This window comes from Rhagoletis zephyria, unplaced genomic scaffold, assembly GCF_001687245.7.
Source record: "Rhagoletis zephyria isolate East Lansing unplaced genomic scaffold, Rhagoletis_zephyria_1.1 Rzeph_scaffold_01865, whole genome shotgun sequence".
Classification (NCBI taxonomy): domain Eukaryota; kingdom Metazoa; phylum Arthropoda; class Insecta; order Diptera; family Tephritidae; genus Rhagoletis; species Rhagoletis zephyria.
The window spans coordinates 57,351-75,781 of record NW_016158949.1 but is presented as its reverse complement, the minus strand read 5'-3'; the positions used below and the strand labels follow the sequence as shown (position 1 = coordinate 75,781).

The following is an 18,431-nucleotide window of genomic DNA, read 5'->3' as shown; positions in this document are numbered from 1 at the left end:
TTTTTAATTATATTTTAAGTTCTTAAAATTCCTTAAATTTAATGAATTTTATTTTTGTAGTTTGTTTGGATTATAAAAATCTTTCACATATATTTTTTTTTTTTTTTTTTTGTTGAGATATTTTTATGTTCCTTTTCCTTTGTAGCTTATTTGGAAGGAAAAAACTTTTTGCTCACAATTTCTTTTTTTGTAATATTTTATTTTTTCTTTACACTTGTTTTCATAATAAACCTGCTATTAACTTCCGTCTTTTGCAAACTTGAAAATAATTTTATGCCAACGCAATGAGCAATTGTAAATACACTTGTACATTTTTTGAATTTTCATTTAGAAACTAAATATTCATGCTACCACAGTAAATATGAAAAACTTTATGAAAATAATTATACAGGTTTGCTTGCAATTAAAGAGCGAAGTTGTAGAACATTTTTTTGATTTTTTTTTATATTTTTAGAAATACAATTTTCATCATTTAATATTTTAGACCATTTTATTAAAAATTTACTAAAAATTACAATTTAAAACAATTTTGTAAAGCATTTTATACGTTTTAATTTTTTGGAAAATTTGGATATTCAAAATAGCACTGCTGAAAAATTATTTAAAACTTAAGACTAATGGCCTTATTTATAAAAAACAAAGTAGGTTTAAAGAGCTTTATAAATTGACGTTTTCATACATTTTTAGTAAACTGGTTAATGAAGAAAAGTAGCAGCAAATAGCTTTTAATACTAATTAATAAAAAGACTTAATGCCGGTTTCATACAAGCAATTTAAGTGAATAACGATTTTTTCTGTCACTTTCCATATTAAATTCAAATAAAAAAAATGTCACTTAAATTGGTGTCGTGAAACTGGCTATTAAGCTTTTAAAATAAATTTGTATCAGTGCATTTGAGTTTAGAAATTAAGGAAGTATAATTAGTTTACAAAAACTTTTAGTCATTTGCTAAAAAAATATTTTTTTATTCTAAACTTTAATTATTTAGGAAAATTTTTTAAAAATTTAAGGGTTTTCAAATAGGAATAGTTTTCGTATGAAATATTTATACTTTTTTTGCAAAAAATATATGTATACATTTTTTTTAACGTAAATATTTTGGAGAACTGTGTTTCAAAATCTGACAAAAATTATTTTAAGATTTTACTTTTTTTTACTTTAGTTTGTCTGAAACCAAATTAAATATTCTGCAGCCCCACAAATAAATAATAAGCAGCCCTGTAAATACGTATTTGCATAGAAATTTTCCCCAATGTATAGATAAACCCGAAAAACTTGTCATGGTTTACCCGAAATCCCTGAAATTTCTTTATTATTTTATGACATCTTTTGATATTATTCCATACCCAGCATTGTTTGAAATCTAACACTTCCAACGAATTGACTTGCGCAGCTTGCTTTCGTTCTCTTTTACCCCCGCCCTTGATGTAAGCTATCTATCAGTTTTCATTCGCCATGCCCGCTTGATTTCACCAGAAACTATACAAATTTTTGCTCTAATTTTGTATATAACTTTCTTTTTTTCTCTCTTTTAGTACCCTGTTCACTTACCCTACTACTGTGTCTTGATACTCCTCTAAAGTGTGCAGTTTACGATTAATGCGAACTCTCTCTCTCCCATTACTGCCCTCTCTTTCTCTCACTCATTCATTGCCCCACGCTCTCTGCTAAATTCTGAAAGCAAAGCTGTTGCTTCTTGCCGGCCGACGCTCATAAGTCTCTCTCTCTCTCTCTTTTACTCTCACCTCTCTTTTTCACTCCCCATAATTAGTTTCGCTCAAAATTATGCTCCACAATCCATTCATTCCATATATACTTAGCAGGTCAATCTCAAAATAAAACCAACATCAAGCTCTAATCCTTTCAAACTCTATACCCTAAAACCCAAAAACTACCACTAAATAATACCACTACAATTACAATAACATAACTACTACTTACAAAAAAAAAGTAGTAAATCAAAGCATATCTATTGAAATACAAAGAAAAATTCAAAAATCATACGGGTTTTTTTGTTTACAGGGACCTACCTAAAGAGTACAGAGTTCGAGTCCGTGTTAACTCGTAAGATAAAATCCATTTCTTTCTTTACTTGTATTTATGTTAAACAACCAAAAAACATAAAAGTTATTAAACAACATGAAAAAAAAACGAAAACAAATTTACTAAATAACAAAAGTTAGTATGAAATACAATCTAAATAGTATATTGCAAATGCCTATTAGAATCAGCGTGTTTTCTCTAAATAGTAAATTTTTGCTATTACTACTACTACTACTACTACTATTTATACTGGTACCACTACTACTTATTATTTACACTAATACTCCTACTCCTATCACTACTATTACTATTACTACTACTAATACTACTATTACCATATTCCTACTACAATCTAGCTGCTACTATATGGGCACTACTATAACTTACTACTATTAGCGTTTTATATGTTTAATACTTAGTACACGTTTACAATAAATTTCAAAAATACTACATACTTACATAATATTGTATGTAAGGTACTCACTACATACTAAAATCCTATCAAATACTCAATAGCGCATACAAAATAGGGGGTTCAGAAGGTGTTGTATACTGTTGTATTCTTGAAGATTGTATTTTCATAACACTACTAAAATAAGTAATTGTAAAACTTTACGACATACAACTACATATACGACAGTATACAACACTTTGTGAACTCCCTAAATATAACTATTTCTCTCACTACTGATATCTGTTATCACTTAGATGCGCTGTAGCGTGTTAACTACTAATATTTCTAGCATACTGGTAAATGAAAATTTATATTCGATGTTAGTTTTTCTATTGTAAAATGTAAACCTTTAATATTTTATTAGAGCTTTACATTTTATATAAAAAATATATTACTAAATATGTGTGTATGTGTTTTTAGTGAAAAAACTTAATAGAATTTTCTTTAAGTTACCCTTTATAACACACCTACATATCTACTTATATTTCAGAAAATATTTAGTTAGCTAGTACACTTTCCACACACCAAGAAGCTTCAAACGCCACTTTTTTTTTAATTTACTCCTTTAATAAACTCGGCTAAGAAATTATTAAGTTTGGCACTAGTCACCAGTTAAACTGACTAGCAATGCTAATCTGCAATGGGATTTTCAAAATAGAATTATTATTACGATTTCATTATGCACTTCTTCGTCTTATTTTAGGAGAAATTTATGCACGATCGAAATTTAGTTTCGATTTTTTTTTAAATTTGCATAGCTGATATGTGTTGCTTTAAGTTTTTGCCTTCAAAGTTAACCATTTCTACAACTAGTGTTGTTCCAATACGAGTAACTACGAGTAAATACTCGATACTTTCTTCAAATACTGAGTACTTTTTGTACTCGAATCATTCGCGCAAGTACTTTGGTGGGTATAGAGTACGCCTATGATTCGGGAAAAATACATAGCAAAAATGTGGTCTACTAATTTGAACTTAATTTTTTTTTGCTCCGAATCTGATAACCCCTTGTTGGACCCATATTTTGAATTTAAAAAATCTGTCATCGTCACCTCGAATGCCCTCTTATATAAAATTTGTTGGTGAAAACATGAAAATTATTAAAATTGGATCGGCCATTTTGAATTTCAAAAATCCGACATCAGATTCGAAATCAGAAGAAGAAAAAAAATATAAAATTTGGTCTCTATATTGGAACCGCCACTTTGAATTCTAAAAATCTGACATCGGATTGGAAATCAGCAACCTCGAAAATCCCTCTTATATAAAAGTTTTTGGTGGAAAGGAAAAAACTATAAAATTTGGTCGCCATATTAGATCCGACAATTTGAATTTAAAAAATCGAACATCATTTTCGAAATCAGCGACTACAAAAACCCTCAAGCTATAAGTGTCAAATAAATTTGGTTACTTCTGGCCAGCAAATAGTAGTTGCCAGACCATAGTTAGTGCATTGGTGGTTAGTCACGTTCCCACCCACTCCCTGCCCGGTGTTAACCACCCTTTTATTCACCAGAATTATTTGACTTTGGATCTGATCGTATAGGGTGTCCACAAACCTGCCCATAAGCATAATTTAACTAGCTCCCCAGTTCCTATAGGAAGTTTCTTTTATCAAAACTAATAAAGATTTTAAAAGCATCTAAAAAAAACATTTTCATTTTGAATCTATTTTTTTGCACTTACTTCCAATATGTAGCTTCAGGTTTCAGTTTCTATCATATTTTAAATTCGAAAATAAAGAACTGTATCTGGCTTTTCTTTTTTCGCTAAGATTTTCTATAATATTTCTCATCTTAATATATTAATTAATTGCTTCTCTTTTTTTCCCTAAGGATTTTCGGTGTTAATTTTTCGGTTTACACTCTTACAATAGTCTTTTGTTTTCCAGTTATGGATACCGCTTTTCTTTTTCATATTGCCTTTCCTTTAATTTTATATTCTTCTATCCTTTATATTCAAACGTCTTCTCTTAATCCGTTCCGTTTCCTCTCTATTACATTCTTGCTTTTATCGCTTTTTTATAACATATTTGGTACAATAATTATTACAGAACACTTCTTCTGCCTTATTTTTCACATTGCTTTTATTGACCTTCACAATCCCTTCTCTGACTTTTTTACTCCCTTTCTCGGTCCTTCCTCGGCAACAAACAATTTCCGCAAGTTCAGAAACGTATACTTAGTATTAGAATATCTATAGAATTACAAGAACGACATTTTTTTCCACCTTATTCTGTTTCCACGATATCGTCTCCTATTCTACAAAGAAGTTTCTCGATTTTCGAAAAAAAATTTAAATTTCCTTACATTTTCTTTAAATATGACGCTTCCACGCTTTGGCGCAAATATTTTTTTCCCTATAGGTCATACAATTGTTCTGAAATTTTACCCTCAGTTTACAATAGTTATTTATATAAAAAATATAATCCCGCATATACATATTTATTTAATATACACAATTTTTTTTGGAAGATATTATAAGCCTAAGGATTTTAAGACACAATAAAAGTATACGGTATAAGGTAATGAAATTACATATATCTAAGTAAAGTCAAAAATATATAATCACATTAATNACCTCAGTTTACAATAGTTATTTATATAAAAAATATAATCCCGCATATACATATTTATTTAATATACACAATTCTTTTTGGAAGATATTATAAGCCTAAGGATTTTAAGACACAATAAAAGTATACGGTATAAGGTAATGAAATTACATATATCTAAGTAAAGTCAAAAATATATAATCACATTAATTAGTAGTACCCAAACAAATAATTGTTAATATTCAAAATTGTACACAGATCTAGTAGGAGTACCCTAAAACCGTAGACACAATTATATTTGGCACAAATTTAACACCCAACCCCACACAACTCCACACAAATAGACATCGACCTCAACTGACCTCACCCTAATCTGATATAATCTGATATGCCCTTATATATGCTTGTACCTTCCACCCACAGAATATGATTAACCTCGTAGCGTTCATTCTAAATTAATTTTACCAAATTCCAAAAGCACTCACATGAAAGCGATTGTTCTTTTTGCAGGAAAAATCATCATTTTCTCTTGGGAAGGTATTTAAAGCTACCTTGAANGACCCCACACAACTCCACACAAATAGACATAGACCTCAACTGACCTGACCCTAATCTGATATAATCTGATATGCCCTTATATGAAACCAAAGTTTCTGCTTGTACTTTCCAACCACAAAATTTTATTACCTAGTAGCGTTCATTCTAAATTAATTTTGCCAAATTCCAAAAGCACTCACATGAAAGCGATTGTTCTTTTTGCAGGAAAAATCATCATTTTCTCTTGGGAAGGTATTTAAAGCTACCTTGAATATGAATATACAGTAGTGTGTTGTTGCACAAAATTAAAATTATGCCCAAAAATATTTTGACCTACATAAATAATATATATTTAAACACAGCTATCAACTAAGCACAAGTTATAACTTTAACTAGAAAAAATAAATAGGTTGCGAATACTAAATATCCCTTTAATAATTTAATAATAAAAAAACGTAGTCAGCCAGTTGGCACTTAATATTTTCATAAATTAAATACCCTCTAAAGGTAATACTTTATAAAATAACTACTAAATAAAGCTACATATTTATTGGTTCGAATATCTAGTTATAAATAATATATACTCCTCAAATATACAACCGCAACAATAATACAGTTTGGTANCAACTAGAAAAAATAAGTAGGTTGCGAATACTAAATATCCCTTTAATAATTTAATAATAAAAAAAACCTAGTCAGCCAGTTGGCACTTAATATTTTCATAAATTAAATACCCTCTAAAGGTAATACTTTATAAAATAACTACTAAATAAAGCTACATATTTATTGGTTCGAATATCTAGTTATAAATAATATATACTCCTCAAATATACAACCGCAACAATAATACAGTTTGGTAGAGGTTTTTTAACAGCCTGGTTTGCTATTCTCTACGTTTGAGTATAGTCTTAGTAAAAAAGTGATTTCATATACATATTAAGACCACCATGAATCGAATTACTTAGCTCATAAGCAACGCTCAAAATCATATAATTTTGATTCATCATCGGCATAAATAGTTCATTTTTATGCAATATTTAAAGACTGTCATGGGAAGGAAGCCTAGGAGCATCAAAGGAAACCTGTCATAAAGTTACCATAGTTGTTTTTTTTTTTTAATTTCAAATGGCGGAAATCAGAAAAGAATGAGCGCTTTAATTGAGTGAGGTATTTTCCCCCATCTTCTTGTACATAAGCTGAGAGAAATTTGTGTGCCAAATATTCAAAGAAATAGTAAATTATGCTCTCCTCTGTGATAATCTTCCTCTGTGATAATCTTACTACACACTTGAACTCCCTTTCGCTCTCTCTCTCTCTCCTTCTATCTACTTTACAGCCACGCGTTTTTTTTCTAATAACTTCACAAATTAGATTTATGCAAACTTTTAATTTTTTTGCTAAACAAATTTTAGTTAAAAAATGGAAAAAATTTCTTACGCAAAACCAATCCCATTTCCCTTTGTTTTTAATCTTACTTTTATTGAATATAAGTGGCTTGAGTCGACTTTCCACAAGTTCAATAAAAAGTAGCTCTCTCTCTCTCTCCCTCTCTCTCACTCTCTCAAAACTATGAGACCTTCTCAGCAGCCATTTATTTGTCTATGCTTGCATTCACTTCCCTCTGCCTGCTTCATGCTCAATCTTTGGCATCAGCTATCTTACTACTCTGTTCACTAGCTTTTTGGTGTAAAAAATTTCAGAAAATTTTGATGCCTCTCTCTTTTCAATGTATAATTGCTCAATGTCTTTTCGCTCTGTACATATGGAAAAATATTAAAACTCACTTCCGTTATTTTTACGAATTTGAGTTTTTGGAAATTACAGCTAACGGCAAATTTTTCAGAACTTTTTAACCTTTTTCTTTTTTGTTTGAAGTGACTTCCTCACAAAAGCTATGCTTTCCTTCTTATTTATTTGCTGCCTAATTTCGCTTCGGGTCAGTGCATTACTCTCCCAATATTTTTGTTTCATATGCTCTGCGACATTGTATTTTGAGTTGATTAATTACATAATCTATAGGCATTTTCCACTAATTACTTTTGTTCATACTAATTACTTACTATATTTTAGAAACTCTTCACTCTTTTAAAATCGCCTTCCTTTCACTCCTTTTTTAGTCTTTCGCCTTTACACTGATACAGTAGATTGTAAAAAATTACTCTTAAATACTCCTTATAATCTAAAAATTGTTGCCAATGCTCAATAACTCAAACACTTACTCAGACACTCATAAAAAAGACTCGATTTTCACTTTCTTACACTCTTCAAAATGCTCATACATAATCCGCTATAACACTCATGGCAAAAAGTTACCGTTTTCATAGTTTTACACATTTTCTGTTAATTATTTTGACTCTGTGTTATTCAAATATTAGCTTTTCTTTTTATTAGTTTAGTTATTAAAAAATAATAATATTTAAAAAAGTTATTAAATTTTTTTTTTTTTAATTTTTTATAAAAAAAAAATTATTGGAAAAAATATCACATTTGTCCCATTTTTTTATTTCTACTTATTTACAGTTCTATCAAAAAAAAAATATCACTTTCGGATGCCCACTCACTCACTCATTTGCTCAGTCGCTCACTCGTTCACTCACTTACTCATTCTCTCACTCATAAATTCTCTCAACAAAACCCACCTCTTTCAGTGTTGATAATTTTCTACACTCACACACGCTTACTAACCCTTTATTCGCTTAATAAGTACTAAATTTTAACTGAGTGCTTTTATTGAGTGCGTTCGCTTTTTTATTGAGAAAAAAAAAATAAAGTGACTCTGACACTTACTAGAAAAATACTCAATGACATAATACACGCAGCACTAACCCTCGACACACTCATTTTTATGGCATTGTTTACATTGCAGGCCACAAACGCACCCACAATCACTCAAAATACGAGTCGTTTTACTTTACTCAATTAATACAGTTACATTTGAGAAATCTTTTTATGCTCACGTTTACACTCGTTTCTGAATAAGTACGAACACACACTCAATGGTTTCACTCAATTTTTACCCTACTAGAAACTCGTAAAAATACACTCAGATTCATTTGAGAAAATTCCCGCTTCGATAGAGATAAAAACTCATTCAACTTGCTAGGCTTAGAGTGAGAGATTAGTAAAAATATTTTCTAATTTAGAAAAATTTAAATTTGAGTTAATTTTTTAGAGCTAAACACATTTATTTTCACTTTTTTTGTGATAACTTTTTCTCAATCTCTCGCAATCTCACCCGCAATCCTACCTACCATCTTAACTACTCTAACTGTTATAAAAAAAATCTCATTCCGTTTACCCAATTTCATTGCTTATTCTAGCTCATTCGTTTTCAGTATTAATCTAAACTTTATAAAAAAATGTACGAATATCAGTTTTATTAACTTCTTTTCTCTCTCAAAGCTTCAGGGATTTTTTCACAATTTTTTTAACTCACTTGTAACTTATAAATTTTTTCTCTTTTTGAAGTTAACATTTTTCCACTCAATTTCAACATATCCAAACTTACTATTTTAACTCACGAACACTCATTTTTAATTCGTAACATTTTTCTCGCTCTTATGAGAGATAAGAATTTCATGCACTCAATCTACACTTACTCAAAGTCACTATTTACACATACACACTTGCAAATGACTTTGAGTTGTTTTTTTCTTATCCTTTTGGACTGAGATTTTTTATATTGACTAATTTATCCTCAATGACTATTTTATCTTATTTAGTCTAATTTCTCATTGCATTAAAAATGTTCTATTAATTATTTGCTAGGCATATTTTCTCTTTACGCTATCAAATACTCATTTGGTTGCTTTAATTTTTACAACTTCTTTGGTAACGTTCTCGGTGTGAAATTTTGTAGCTCCACAAACTCTTACTACTCACACTGATTTTAACATGTTCCATTCATGAGATATACTCCAACTAATCTCACTAAAACACTCACTCAATACCGTAAAGTATTAAAATCTACTTTTTTCTCTAATTTTCCTTTTCTCAGCCACTTTTCTGCAGTAACTCATTCATCTTTGAATAGTTTCTTTAATTTCGTTTTAAATAAATGAGGAACTATTATGCTTTCACTCATTTAACTCACTCAATTTGGAAAGTATCGTCAAATAGTCAAAATTTATTTCTCACACTAAGCACGATTAGGGACTTTTAATATAGGATTGGATTTTTAGAAATATGAAATTGTAATTAAACTAATAATTTTTCTTAATTCGGACAAAAATTTCGTAGAAATGATGTGACATTTTTTGACATAAAATTGATTTCCCAAAACTCTCAATTTTTAAGTCTGAAAAAAATTTCTAGTTTCTTGAAGAAATAAAAGTGTATCAGAAATTACCTAAGTTCGGAAAAAATTTAAGTAAAATCGCATTAAAACTTTGAATTGTTTTCAAGATTTCAAAAATGAGTTCAATGAAAAGCAAATTTTTATGGATATAAATTATTTTCGTTTTCCGATTTCATTAACAGAAAAGATAAAACTCTTAAAAACAAAATGTTATTAGGCCAAGAAAAAAAATTTCCAAATTTGTAAAAGCTGTAATTGCAAACAAAATTTCGCAACTAGAAAAACTGTTTTAGTTTAGTAAAAAAGATATAAAATTTGCCAAAAAACTTTATTAAAAAAGTTATGAAAAAGTGTCTAGTGTTTGGAAAAAAGTTTCCTACATTTTTTATAAACCCGGCCACTTCTTTATCATTGTTTCTACCATCTTCTCTTCAATTAACTTAATGCTTAATCATTTCACCTATCAAATCTTAATTTCGCTCGCTCAAAGCTCAACTGCTCGATTTTCACTCATTCATTTCAATCTCTAAGTGTCTGAATAAATGTTATGAAATGTCTTGAATATAAACTTGTTTATATATATTGTGATTTACTAAATGTCTCTATTTTTGTATGTATTTTTCTCTTCTCTCATTCTGCTCTCAATACCACACACTGCATATATTAAAAAAAAATATAATAATTAATGCAAACTGCAAATTCATTTTTTTTTTGCAAATATTACATTGATACTAAAACAAATACAAAATTTTTCCTACTAACCAACACCAACAAAAACCAATTCGAAACAAACCATAAAAAAACAATTTTAAAATTTTTTAAATTCTTCAAATACTCTACAACCACTCTACAATTCCGTCAAAAATGGAACCATTCATAAACCAAACCAAAAAACAACCATCAACAACAACAACAAAAAACTCTAGTGTCTCCAACTACTACGAATTCTCCAAGGAGCAGGACTACATTTGCTCGAAGCCTGGTGACTCTGGCATGCATTTGTGCGCGGATTTGCCGCCTTACCGCGTTGGCGATATGATTTGTACGGGTAAGTAAGCAAACAACAACAATATCAACAACACAAAATTCAACATATTTATTGTTATAATTGCTGCTAAGTTGTTAGCATAAAAAAAAAGAAATTAATTAAATTCTGAAGCATTTAGTTGTTAGCAGTCGGCCTGAATGAATGAGGTAATTCAATTTTCACTCGCAACGGAAGAAGGTCGCGCTGTGTAAAGAGTGGGAGAGGGTTAGTGGGGCAAAGAGCAACACCGAATGGCACTTGGCTAGGCAACTAACTGACTGACCGTAGCTATAGCAAAGCACGTCTTTGTTGTAGCTCATTAAAAATCAACGGTATTTTAGTTTTTCCCGGGAGTAAAATGCAGGTGCGGTGATATGCAGGAGCCCATCAGGCAAGTGAGGGAGCGCAAAAGCGGACAATGCAGCAAACTTTAATTGCTACTTGAATGATTTTCCATGCTGCCAATTTGGGTTGGTAGCATATTTTTTGTTGTAGTTGTAATTGTTGCTTATGTTAATGAGGTTGGACGGTTGATGCTGTCGATCGGCCCTACAAATATGCATACCTAAATGCATGCATATCAAGTTACATAAACACATACGTACGTACAAAAAGGTATGTGTGTGCGGCAAATTTTATCGATTAATTTTTAACTTTTTGTTGTTGCTGCGCATATTATGCGAGCGCAAATTTTAATCATGATTTCGAAATTATACGCGTGAGCCGCGGCGCAAGGCAGGCAGGTGTGTTCTGCTTTAATTAAAAAATTTTTGCAATTCCAACAATGAGAAAATTCCGAAAAATTCAAATTTACACAAGGAATAAACAACCGTAAACAATTAAATTAAATTTTGTTTAAATTTAACTTAAAAATTTAGTTTCAAATGTTTGCTAAGAATTTATTAAAATGAACTTAATGATGTATCTCACTAGAAAAGCAAGATAAAAAAATGTTAGTTTAATTTTTTAACGAATTTTGGCACTAAACTTTAATAATTTTATAATTAACGAAATATTAATTTAATTATAAAAAATGCATGTTAAAATTTTAAATTTTCCAAATTTTTTGAAGAGGAGCCTCAAAACGGCTCGTTTAGTTTAAAATTAAATAAAAATTAAAATTCGTTAAATCTTCTATACGTATTTTTTTAATTTTAAAGACATTTTAAAGATTTGTGAAATTGAAAAGTGCCTCGTTTATGAAAAAAATTTCAGGATTTGCAAAGAAGTATATGTAACTCTTTTTTCTATATTAAATTTTTTTTAACAAAATGAAAAAAAAAATTATACTAGAACCAACTATGAAAAAGTTGCGAGTTTAAAATAAGTCCACTTTGATACTCAGTCCACTTTGAAAATACTCAGAATTTTCAAAAATTTGGAAACTGAACTAAATTAAATGCATGAAATTTTTTGTATATTTTAAAAAGACATGAATTCATTTTTCAGCCTGTCTTGTTTGGAAAACTTTAAAGAATTACCAATTTCACAACTTTCTTATTTGAAAAATTTTTTTTTTTTTACGATGAAAATATTTTTTTTTTAATAAAAAACAAAAAAAACCAATTAATGCAATTAATGTTTCGCAATTTGCCCAAAAACATGTGAAATATCACAAAAATTTTAATACATATGGATGTACTGAAAAATTTGCAAATAAAATTAAATGACGAATAGAATTTTAAAAACTTAAAAAAATATAAAAATAATCAAAATTTTCAAATAAAAATAATTTAAAAAATATTTTGTTTTGATGAAAACATGTTCACAAGTTGGAAAAAATTTGAACACTTTAATGCTTTTTTCATTTTTAAAAAATGTTTAAAATCTACTAATTGAATATCAACAAAAACTAAAATTTTTACTCTTAACTAGTTTTATAATTACTCGATTACTTTTGTTAAAAAAATGGAAAAAATTCAGCTCTTGTTTATTTATTTATTTTTATGTTTTCAAATATAAAAAAAATGTTCAAGAGACACAAGAAAAATTGTTGTAATAATGGAAACAATTTTTAAAGCGATGGAAATATTTTGAAAGCTTTTAAAATTTAAAGTACTTCTATGAATTCTTTTTATTATTTGATAAGGTGGCTTTCATTTGATGGAAAAAAGCTCGAAACTTGTTATTTCACCTTTTCTTTGGAAACGCTATGACTAAACCCATTTCACAAGTTTATCGATATTAGATTTTTATTATTTACAAAATTAAAAAAAAAAATATATATAGTTTATTTTAAAGCAATACATTTTTTCTAATTAAGTAATTTAAACTTTCTTTAATATTTTACCTGCTTTTAGTTCTCGGCAGCAAGTTCAAAAACGCCCTATCTCACAAAAATTTTCAAGGAACGCCTTATTTTAGAATTTTATTAAAGAAGTTTATTGAAAAACGCCCTATCTCAGCTGCCGATTCATAAGCGCCCTATCTCAGCACATTTTCCATACATTTTCATTTAAGATAGGGCGTTTTTGAACCGAATTCTGAGATAGGGTATTTTTCAATAAAATTCTGAATAGGGCGCTCTTTAATCAAATTCTAAATTAATGCGTTGTTCAAAATTCTTCTGATATAGGACGTTTTCGAACTGGCTGCCGAAATGGGTCGATCTTCCACTCAGAAGTAATCGAGCTGTTTTCGAAATGGGACACATTTTTATTTATTTTAACATTTATGTACATATATTATATTTCTTCCTATATTCTTAAAAATTTGCGAAAAAACTATATATATAGATTTGGGTCGGAATTTTAGGAACAATTATTTTAAATTTGTATGTAGGTATATAAAATTTAAAAAATGAAAAAAGGATGAATCTAAAANCATGGTCGGAATTTTAGGAACAATTATTTTAAATTCATGATGTATGTAGGTATATAAAATTTAAAAAATGAAAAAAGGATGAATCTAAAAAATTTAGGTTTATTTTTGTCTTACTTTTGTGGAAATGATTACATATAACCGCGAAATTAAATGCAAACAAATATTAAATTTTGAATTTTTTAATTTTTTTTTTGTTGCTAACCTTCAGGTGACATTTAAATTCTAATCATGTAATAAGAATGCAGAAGAACTTTTCTTATGTTTTCCCCTTTTATTTTTTTTTCTTACTTTTTAACTTTATTTTTTATTTTTTGCTTTTTAGGAAATGTCTTAAATTTACTTTCTTTACTTTGAAGAAACAATAAAGGCAATTAAAAACAATTTTCCTTCTTCCAAATTCTGTTTGAAATATTTCCGTACCCTTGAGTTAGGCATAATTTTATTCGCAAATGCATCCAAGCGGCAAATCAATTAGCATACAGCGCGAAAGCTATGCCGTATATTGTTGCCTTTTGTTTATTTTGTTCTTCTGTCAAAAAATAACTTTACGCCTCAATTTCACAGTTGAGCGATCAGCTATGTATAAATAATCGCATCCGAAAAAAGTAGCGAATTAGGCAATTAAAATGTGTTTAAATTTTAAATAGTACATCAGATATATTAAAAGAAATTCAAAAGTATATATTTTAATGTGTTGGTCACTAAATTATTGCATAAGTGTTTCAAAAGGGGACCAGAAAGTAACTTTGAATACTGAATTGATTCAGCAAGCCTACTAGTTTCAGTTCATCTTTGAGCAATTTTGTAAAGGTAAAAAAGTCACTGTAGAATATTGGATTTGCTTTGGCCTTCTCTTTGACCTCCTTTAAGAGATAATGTGTCCTAGTAGTTCTTTATTCATGGCTACATCGGTAATAAACTTAGGCACTGGTTGGTCGCCTATAGCACGATTATACGATGCTCCATTTTAACGGCTCTTAACCACAGTATTGAAGTCTAGATTTAAATTTAAAGAGAATTTCAGGACATAACTCCCCCAATCCTGGCGCTGTACCTCGATCTATTCAGAAACAGACACACTGCGGTTTAGAAAGTTTGAATGAACAAAAGTCTACTTGGAGCTGAATTTTTTGATGATTTATGGAATATATGTTTTTGTTATAATATGTGTTTTAAAAATTCTATGCATTAGTAAAATTAAACCTGTCTGCTATTTTCAGAACCGGCATCCGTATATAGCGATAATCTACCGACAAATGCCTCCTGCGTCAATTGGAATCAATATTATACGGATTGTAGGGAGAGCGCTCATAATCCATTTCAAGGGACAATATCGTTCGATAATATTGGAATGGCATGGGTGGCGATATTTTTGGTAAGTAAATTAGAAATGCAAAAAACACAAAGGTACTATATCACCACAGAAAAGTTTAAAAAGTGCATAATAAATACCAGAATGGTTTTAAAGTAAAAAGAAAGTATTGGGCAGAAAAAATAATACAATTTAAATTTTGAAGCAAGCCAAAAATGAGGGTAAGTCGACGAAATATGGAATATTAAACTAAAAAATAAAATAAAAAAAAATTAGGCCACCGAATGAGTAAATGAAGAAAAAATTGAGAAGAATGCAGTCAAAATTAAAAAAAAAAGAAATAAGTAAATTAGCTTTAAAAAAGACAGCAGTCAAGGAAAAAAACTAAACTTAACGAGTGCCGTTTTCACAGTGGAGAGCTATTTCACATTTGGCATTTAAATTTCAGTTTTTGTACACAGATCATGTAATAACTTTTCAGTACTAAGAGCATAATGGTAAACAATTCGCTTTGATTTGCAGAATATGATCTAATTAGAGCTGAAAATATTTTGATATAAACATTTTTCAAAAAATATGAATATATTTCACAAACATGTTTCTGAAAAAAGTAAAGTTTTTAAAAGTATTTTAATTTTGGGTTTGAATATGAAATTTTTTCAGCATACCAATAGCATTGCAATATGCCAACAGTGTGAAACGGCCCTAAAAGGGAAAAAATATTTTTGAAAGTAAAATGTGAGAAATAAATATTTTGGCAAACTAAATAGTTTTGAACAAAAAAAATATAAACACTCATACGAAGAATTTTTTATCCAAGAGAAAAAGTAAAATAATATCATTCATAGAGTTAGTTGTATTGAAACTCCTTAAATGCAAAATTCGAAGTAATATTGTTTAAATCAATTTGTAGAGCCTGAAAGTATGCAAGCGCACTATATTTTCTTGCACTACATATGTAAGAGCCTAAAAGTAAAGAATATGACTTGATTTGTGGAATATGATCTATTTATTTTAGGCTAAGCGTATTTTCGTTTGAAAAAATTTAATTTTTTGGAAAAAAATATAAATAAAAAATTCTCTTGCAAAACAAGAAAAAAATGGTTCGAAATAGCCATATTTTAAAATACGTACATTAATATTTTTGAAAAATTTTTATATCTAAAAGTATTTTTTTAAGTAAAACGATTTTATTATTTTATAAGTAATGAATTTTCTTAAAATGTTTGAAAAAATTAAAGTTTCTGAAAAAAACTTTAATACAAAATTTGGAAAAAAAATCTTTTGCAAAACAAGAAAAAAAATGGTTCCAAATAAACATATTCTAATATACATACATTAATATTTTTGAAAAATTTGTATATTTAAAACTATTTTTTTAAGTAAAACGATTTTTTTTATTTAATAAGTAATAAATTGTCTTAAAATTCGCAAAATTTTCTTGTGACCTGAATTGGGCTATCGCTTAGGCTCCAAAGGGTCAGCATTAATAAAAATTCAATTCTATAATTGCATACCGCAATGGAGTAAAAATTTTTTTAGAAAATTTACGCAAGTAATCTGAAACAAAATTTTATAGAAAAAATTCAACGCCTGTAAATATGCTATTAAATATACATTTAAATTCTAAAACAGGAACATTCCTGATTTTTTCAAAAGAGTTAAGTATAGCCTAATAAATAAAAGGGAAAAATTTGCCTAAAAGTATGCAATGGAAAATATCAGAACACTAAAACGAAAGTTGCACACTTTTATTAGGTAAAAACGCAAGTTATAGATTTATAATTCGCAAAAAATCTAATAATTTTATTGAATAAAAACCTAAAAGTATGCAATGATGTAGAAGTATCGATGATTAGCGTATTAAATGGTGAAGTGTGGAATTTTATACAGAAATTATGAAATTATGTTGGTAGCATAACATGTTAACCAACCAAGGAAAATCATTGCTCTGTAGCTATTAAAAATGCCTGCTTGTCAACTACATAAATAACACGGTTCAATAAAATTTTGTCGTATGTTATTTCAAAAGCGGGGCCGACCTCATCTTATAGATTTTTTGATGCTGATTTGAAGTGTATTTACAAACATTTTCTATCACGTCCAGTTTTTGAGAAAAAAAAAACTGTTGAAGTGTCGAAAAATGGCAAAGATGCAAATTTCGAAAATATGGCAACAAAATATATTCAGTGCTTTTGGAAATGACATAATATTAACCGAAATTGAAGAGACAGCGGAAAATTTGGTTAATGCGCCCGCAAGTATGCAAATACATTCATTGCTGTGAGCTTTGAAATTTGTACTTGATAGCATTGAAATTATTTATCTATAAACACCGTTCAATTTTCCTACTCTAAATTTTACTTTTCTATATTGCTCCCAAAAGTATGCTGATACAATTTTACTTATATACAATGCCTTAAAGTGAAATCTTTCGTTTTAATAGCAGTTTAAATTAAACCTTTTTTAAAAGGACCGTTAACTTTACGATCCTGAAAGTATGCAGCGTTTGAAAATCCGCCACAAGTTCCACCTTTCTTAAATTTGGTACATATGTAGTATGTGTGCAAGTTCAACTGAGTGTCCGATTGGACCACAAAAAAACTTCAGTTTTTTGGGGCATAGTTCAACGCTGACACCTTTTAAAACAGAAAGTCCACTCCAATTTATTTTGATATCGTCCGAAAAAAAAATTTGCTCGCTATGACAATTTCCCAGTATCAGTTACGTGCATAATTACAAACGTCCCAATTTCCGCATGCCTGCTACGTGACACTTTCAACCATTTGTTTTCCAAAAATTTTTGTTTTTGTTACGACGACTTCGAATACACGCGCGCGCAACCCACTTTATACATATTTGCTGCGACACACTTATTTGCATAATTTGCACCAATCAACTGGCGCNCACGCGCGCGCAACCCACTTTATACATATGTATTTGCTGCGACACACTTATTTGCATAATTTGCACCAATCAACTGGCGCTCGCATGGCTTTCATTCCATTTCGGCGATGTGTAGCGTAGCGCACTTGAATTTGATGCCACACGCGCACTTTAATTTCTCATTTCCCAAACGCATTTGCATTCGTGCCTAAAAGTACACATAACACCACCCATAAACATGCAAACATACATCCATACATACATACTTAGGTGCATGGGAGTGTGCGCTGCTGAAACGCCGAAAAGGATTGGCGAGTATCCCGCGGCACGCAGGAACGTGAAAAGCATACGCTACAACAGCTAGGATAAAAGCGAGAATAATTAGAAATGCGTTATTTGGGTAACCACAACAAAAGCAGCTGCTTTGAAAATAAGGTCGTCCAGTAGGGAGTGAAAGAGATAGTGAGAGAGAAGTAGGTGCTGTTTAGCAGCGAAAA

The 18,431-nt window shown here is 29.4% G+C and overlaps 1 protein-coding gene across 1 annotated transcript in view; it reads left to right on the top strand.

Annotated features, from left to right (window-relative positions):
- The window catches only part of LOC108365426 (voltage-dependent T-type calcium channel subunit alpha-1G-like), a gene marked incomplete at its 5' end in the record, with an annotated part of 78,288 nt that overhangs the window by 8,854 nt on the left and 51,003 nt on the right, over positions 1-18,431 (top strand). Inside the window, 2 exons of the mRNA XM_017619441.1 lie at positions 10,813-10,934; positions 14,957-15,111. Coding sequence (XP_017474930.1) covers positions 10,813-10,934; positions 14,957-15,111 — 277 coding nt within the window. The remainder of the gene's footprint in view (positions 1-10,812; positions 10,935-14,956; positions 15,112-18,431) is intronic.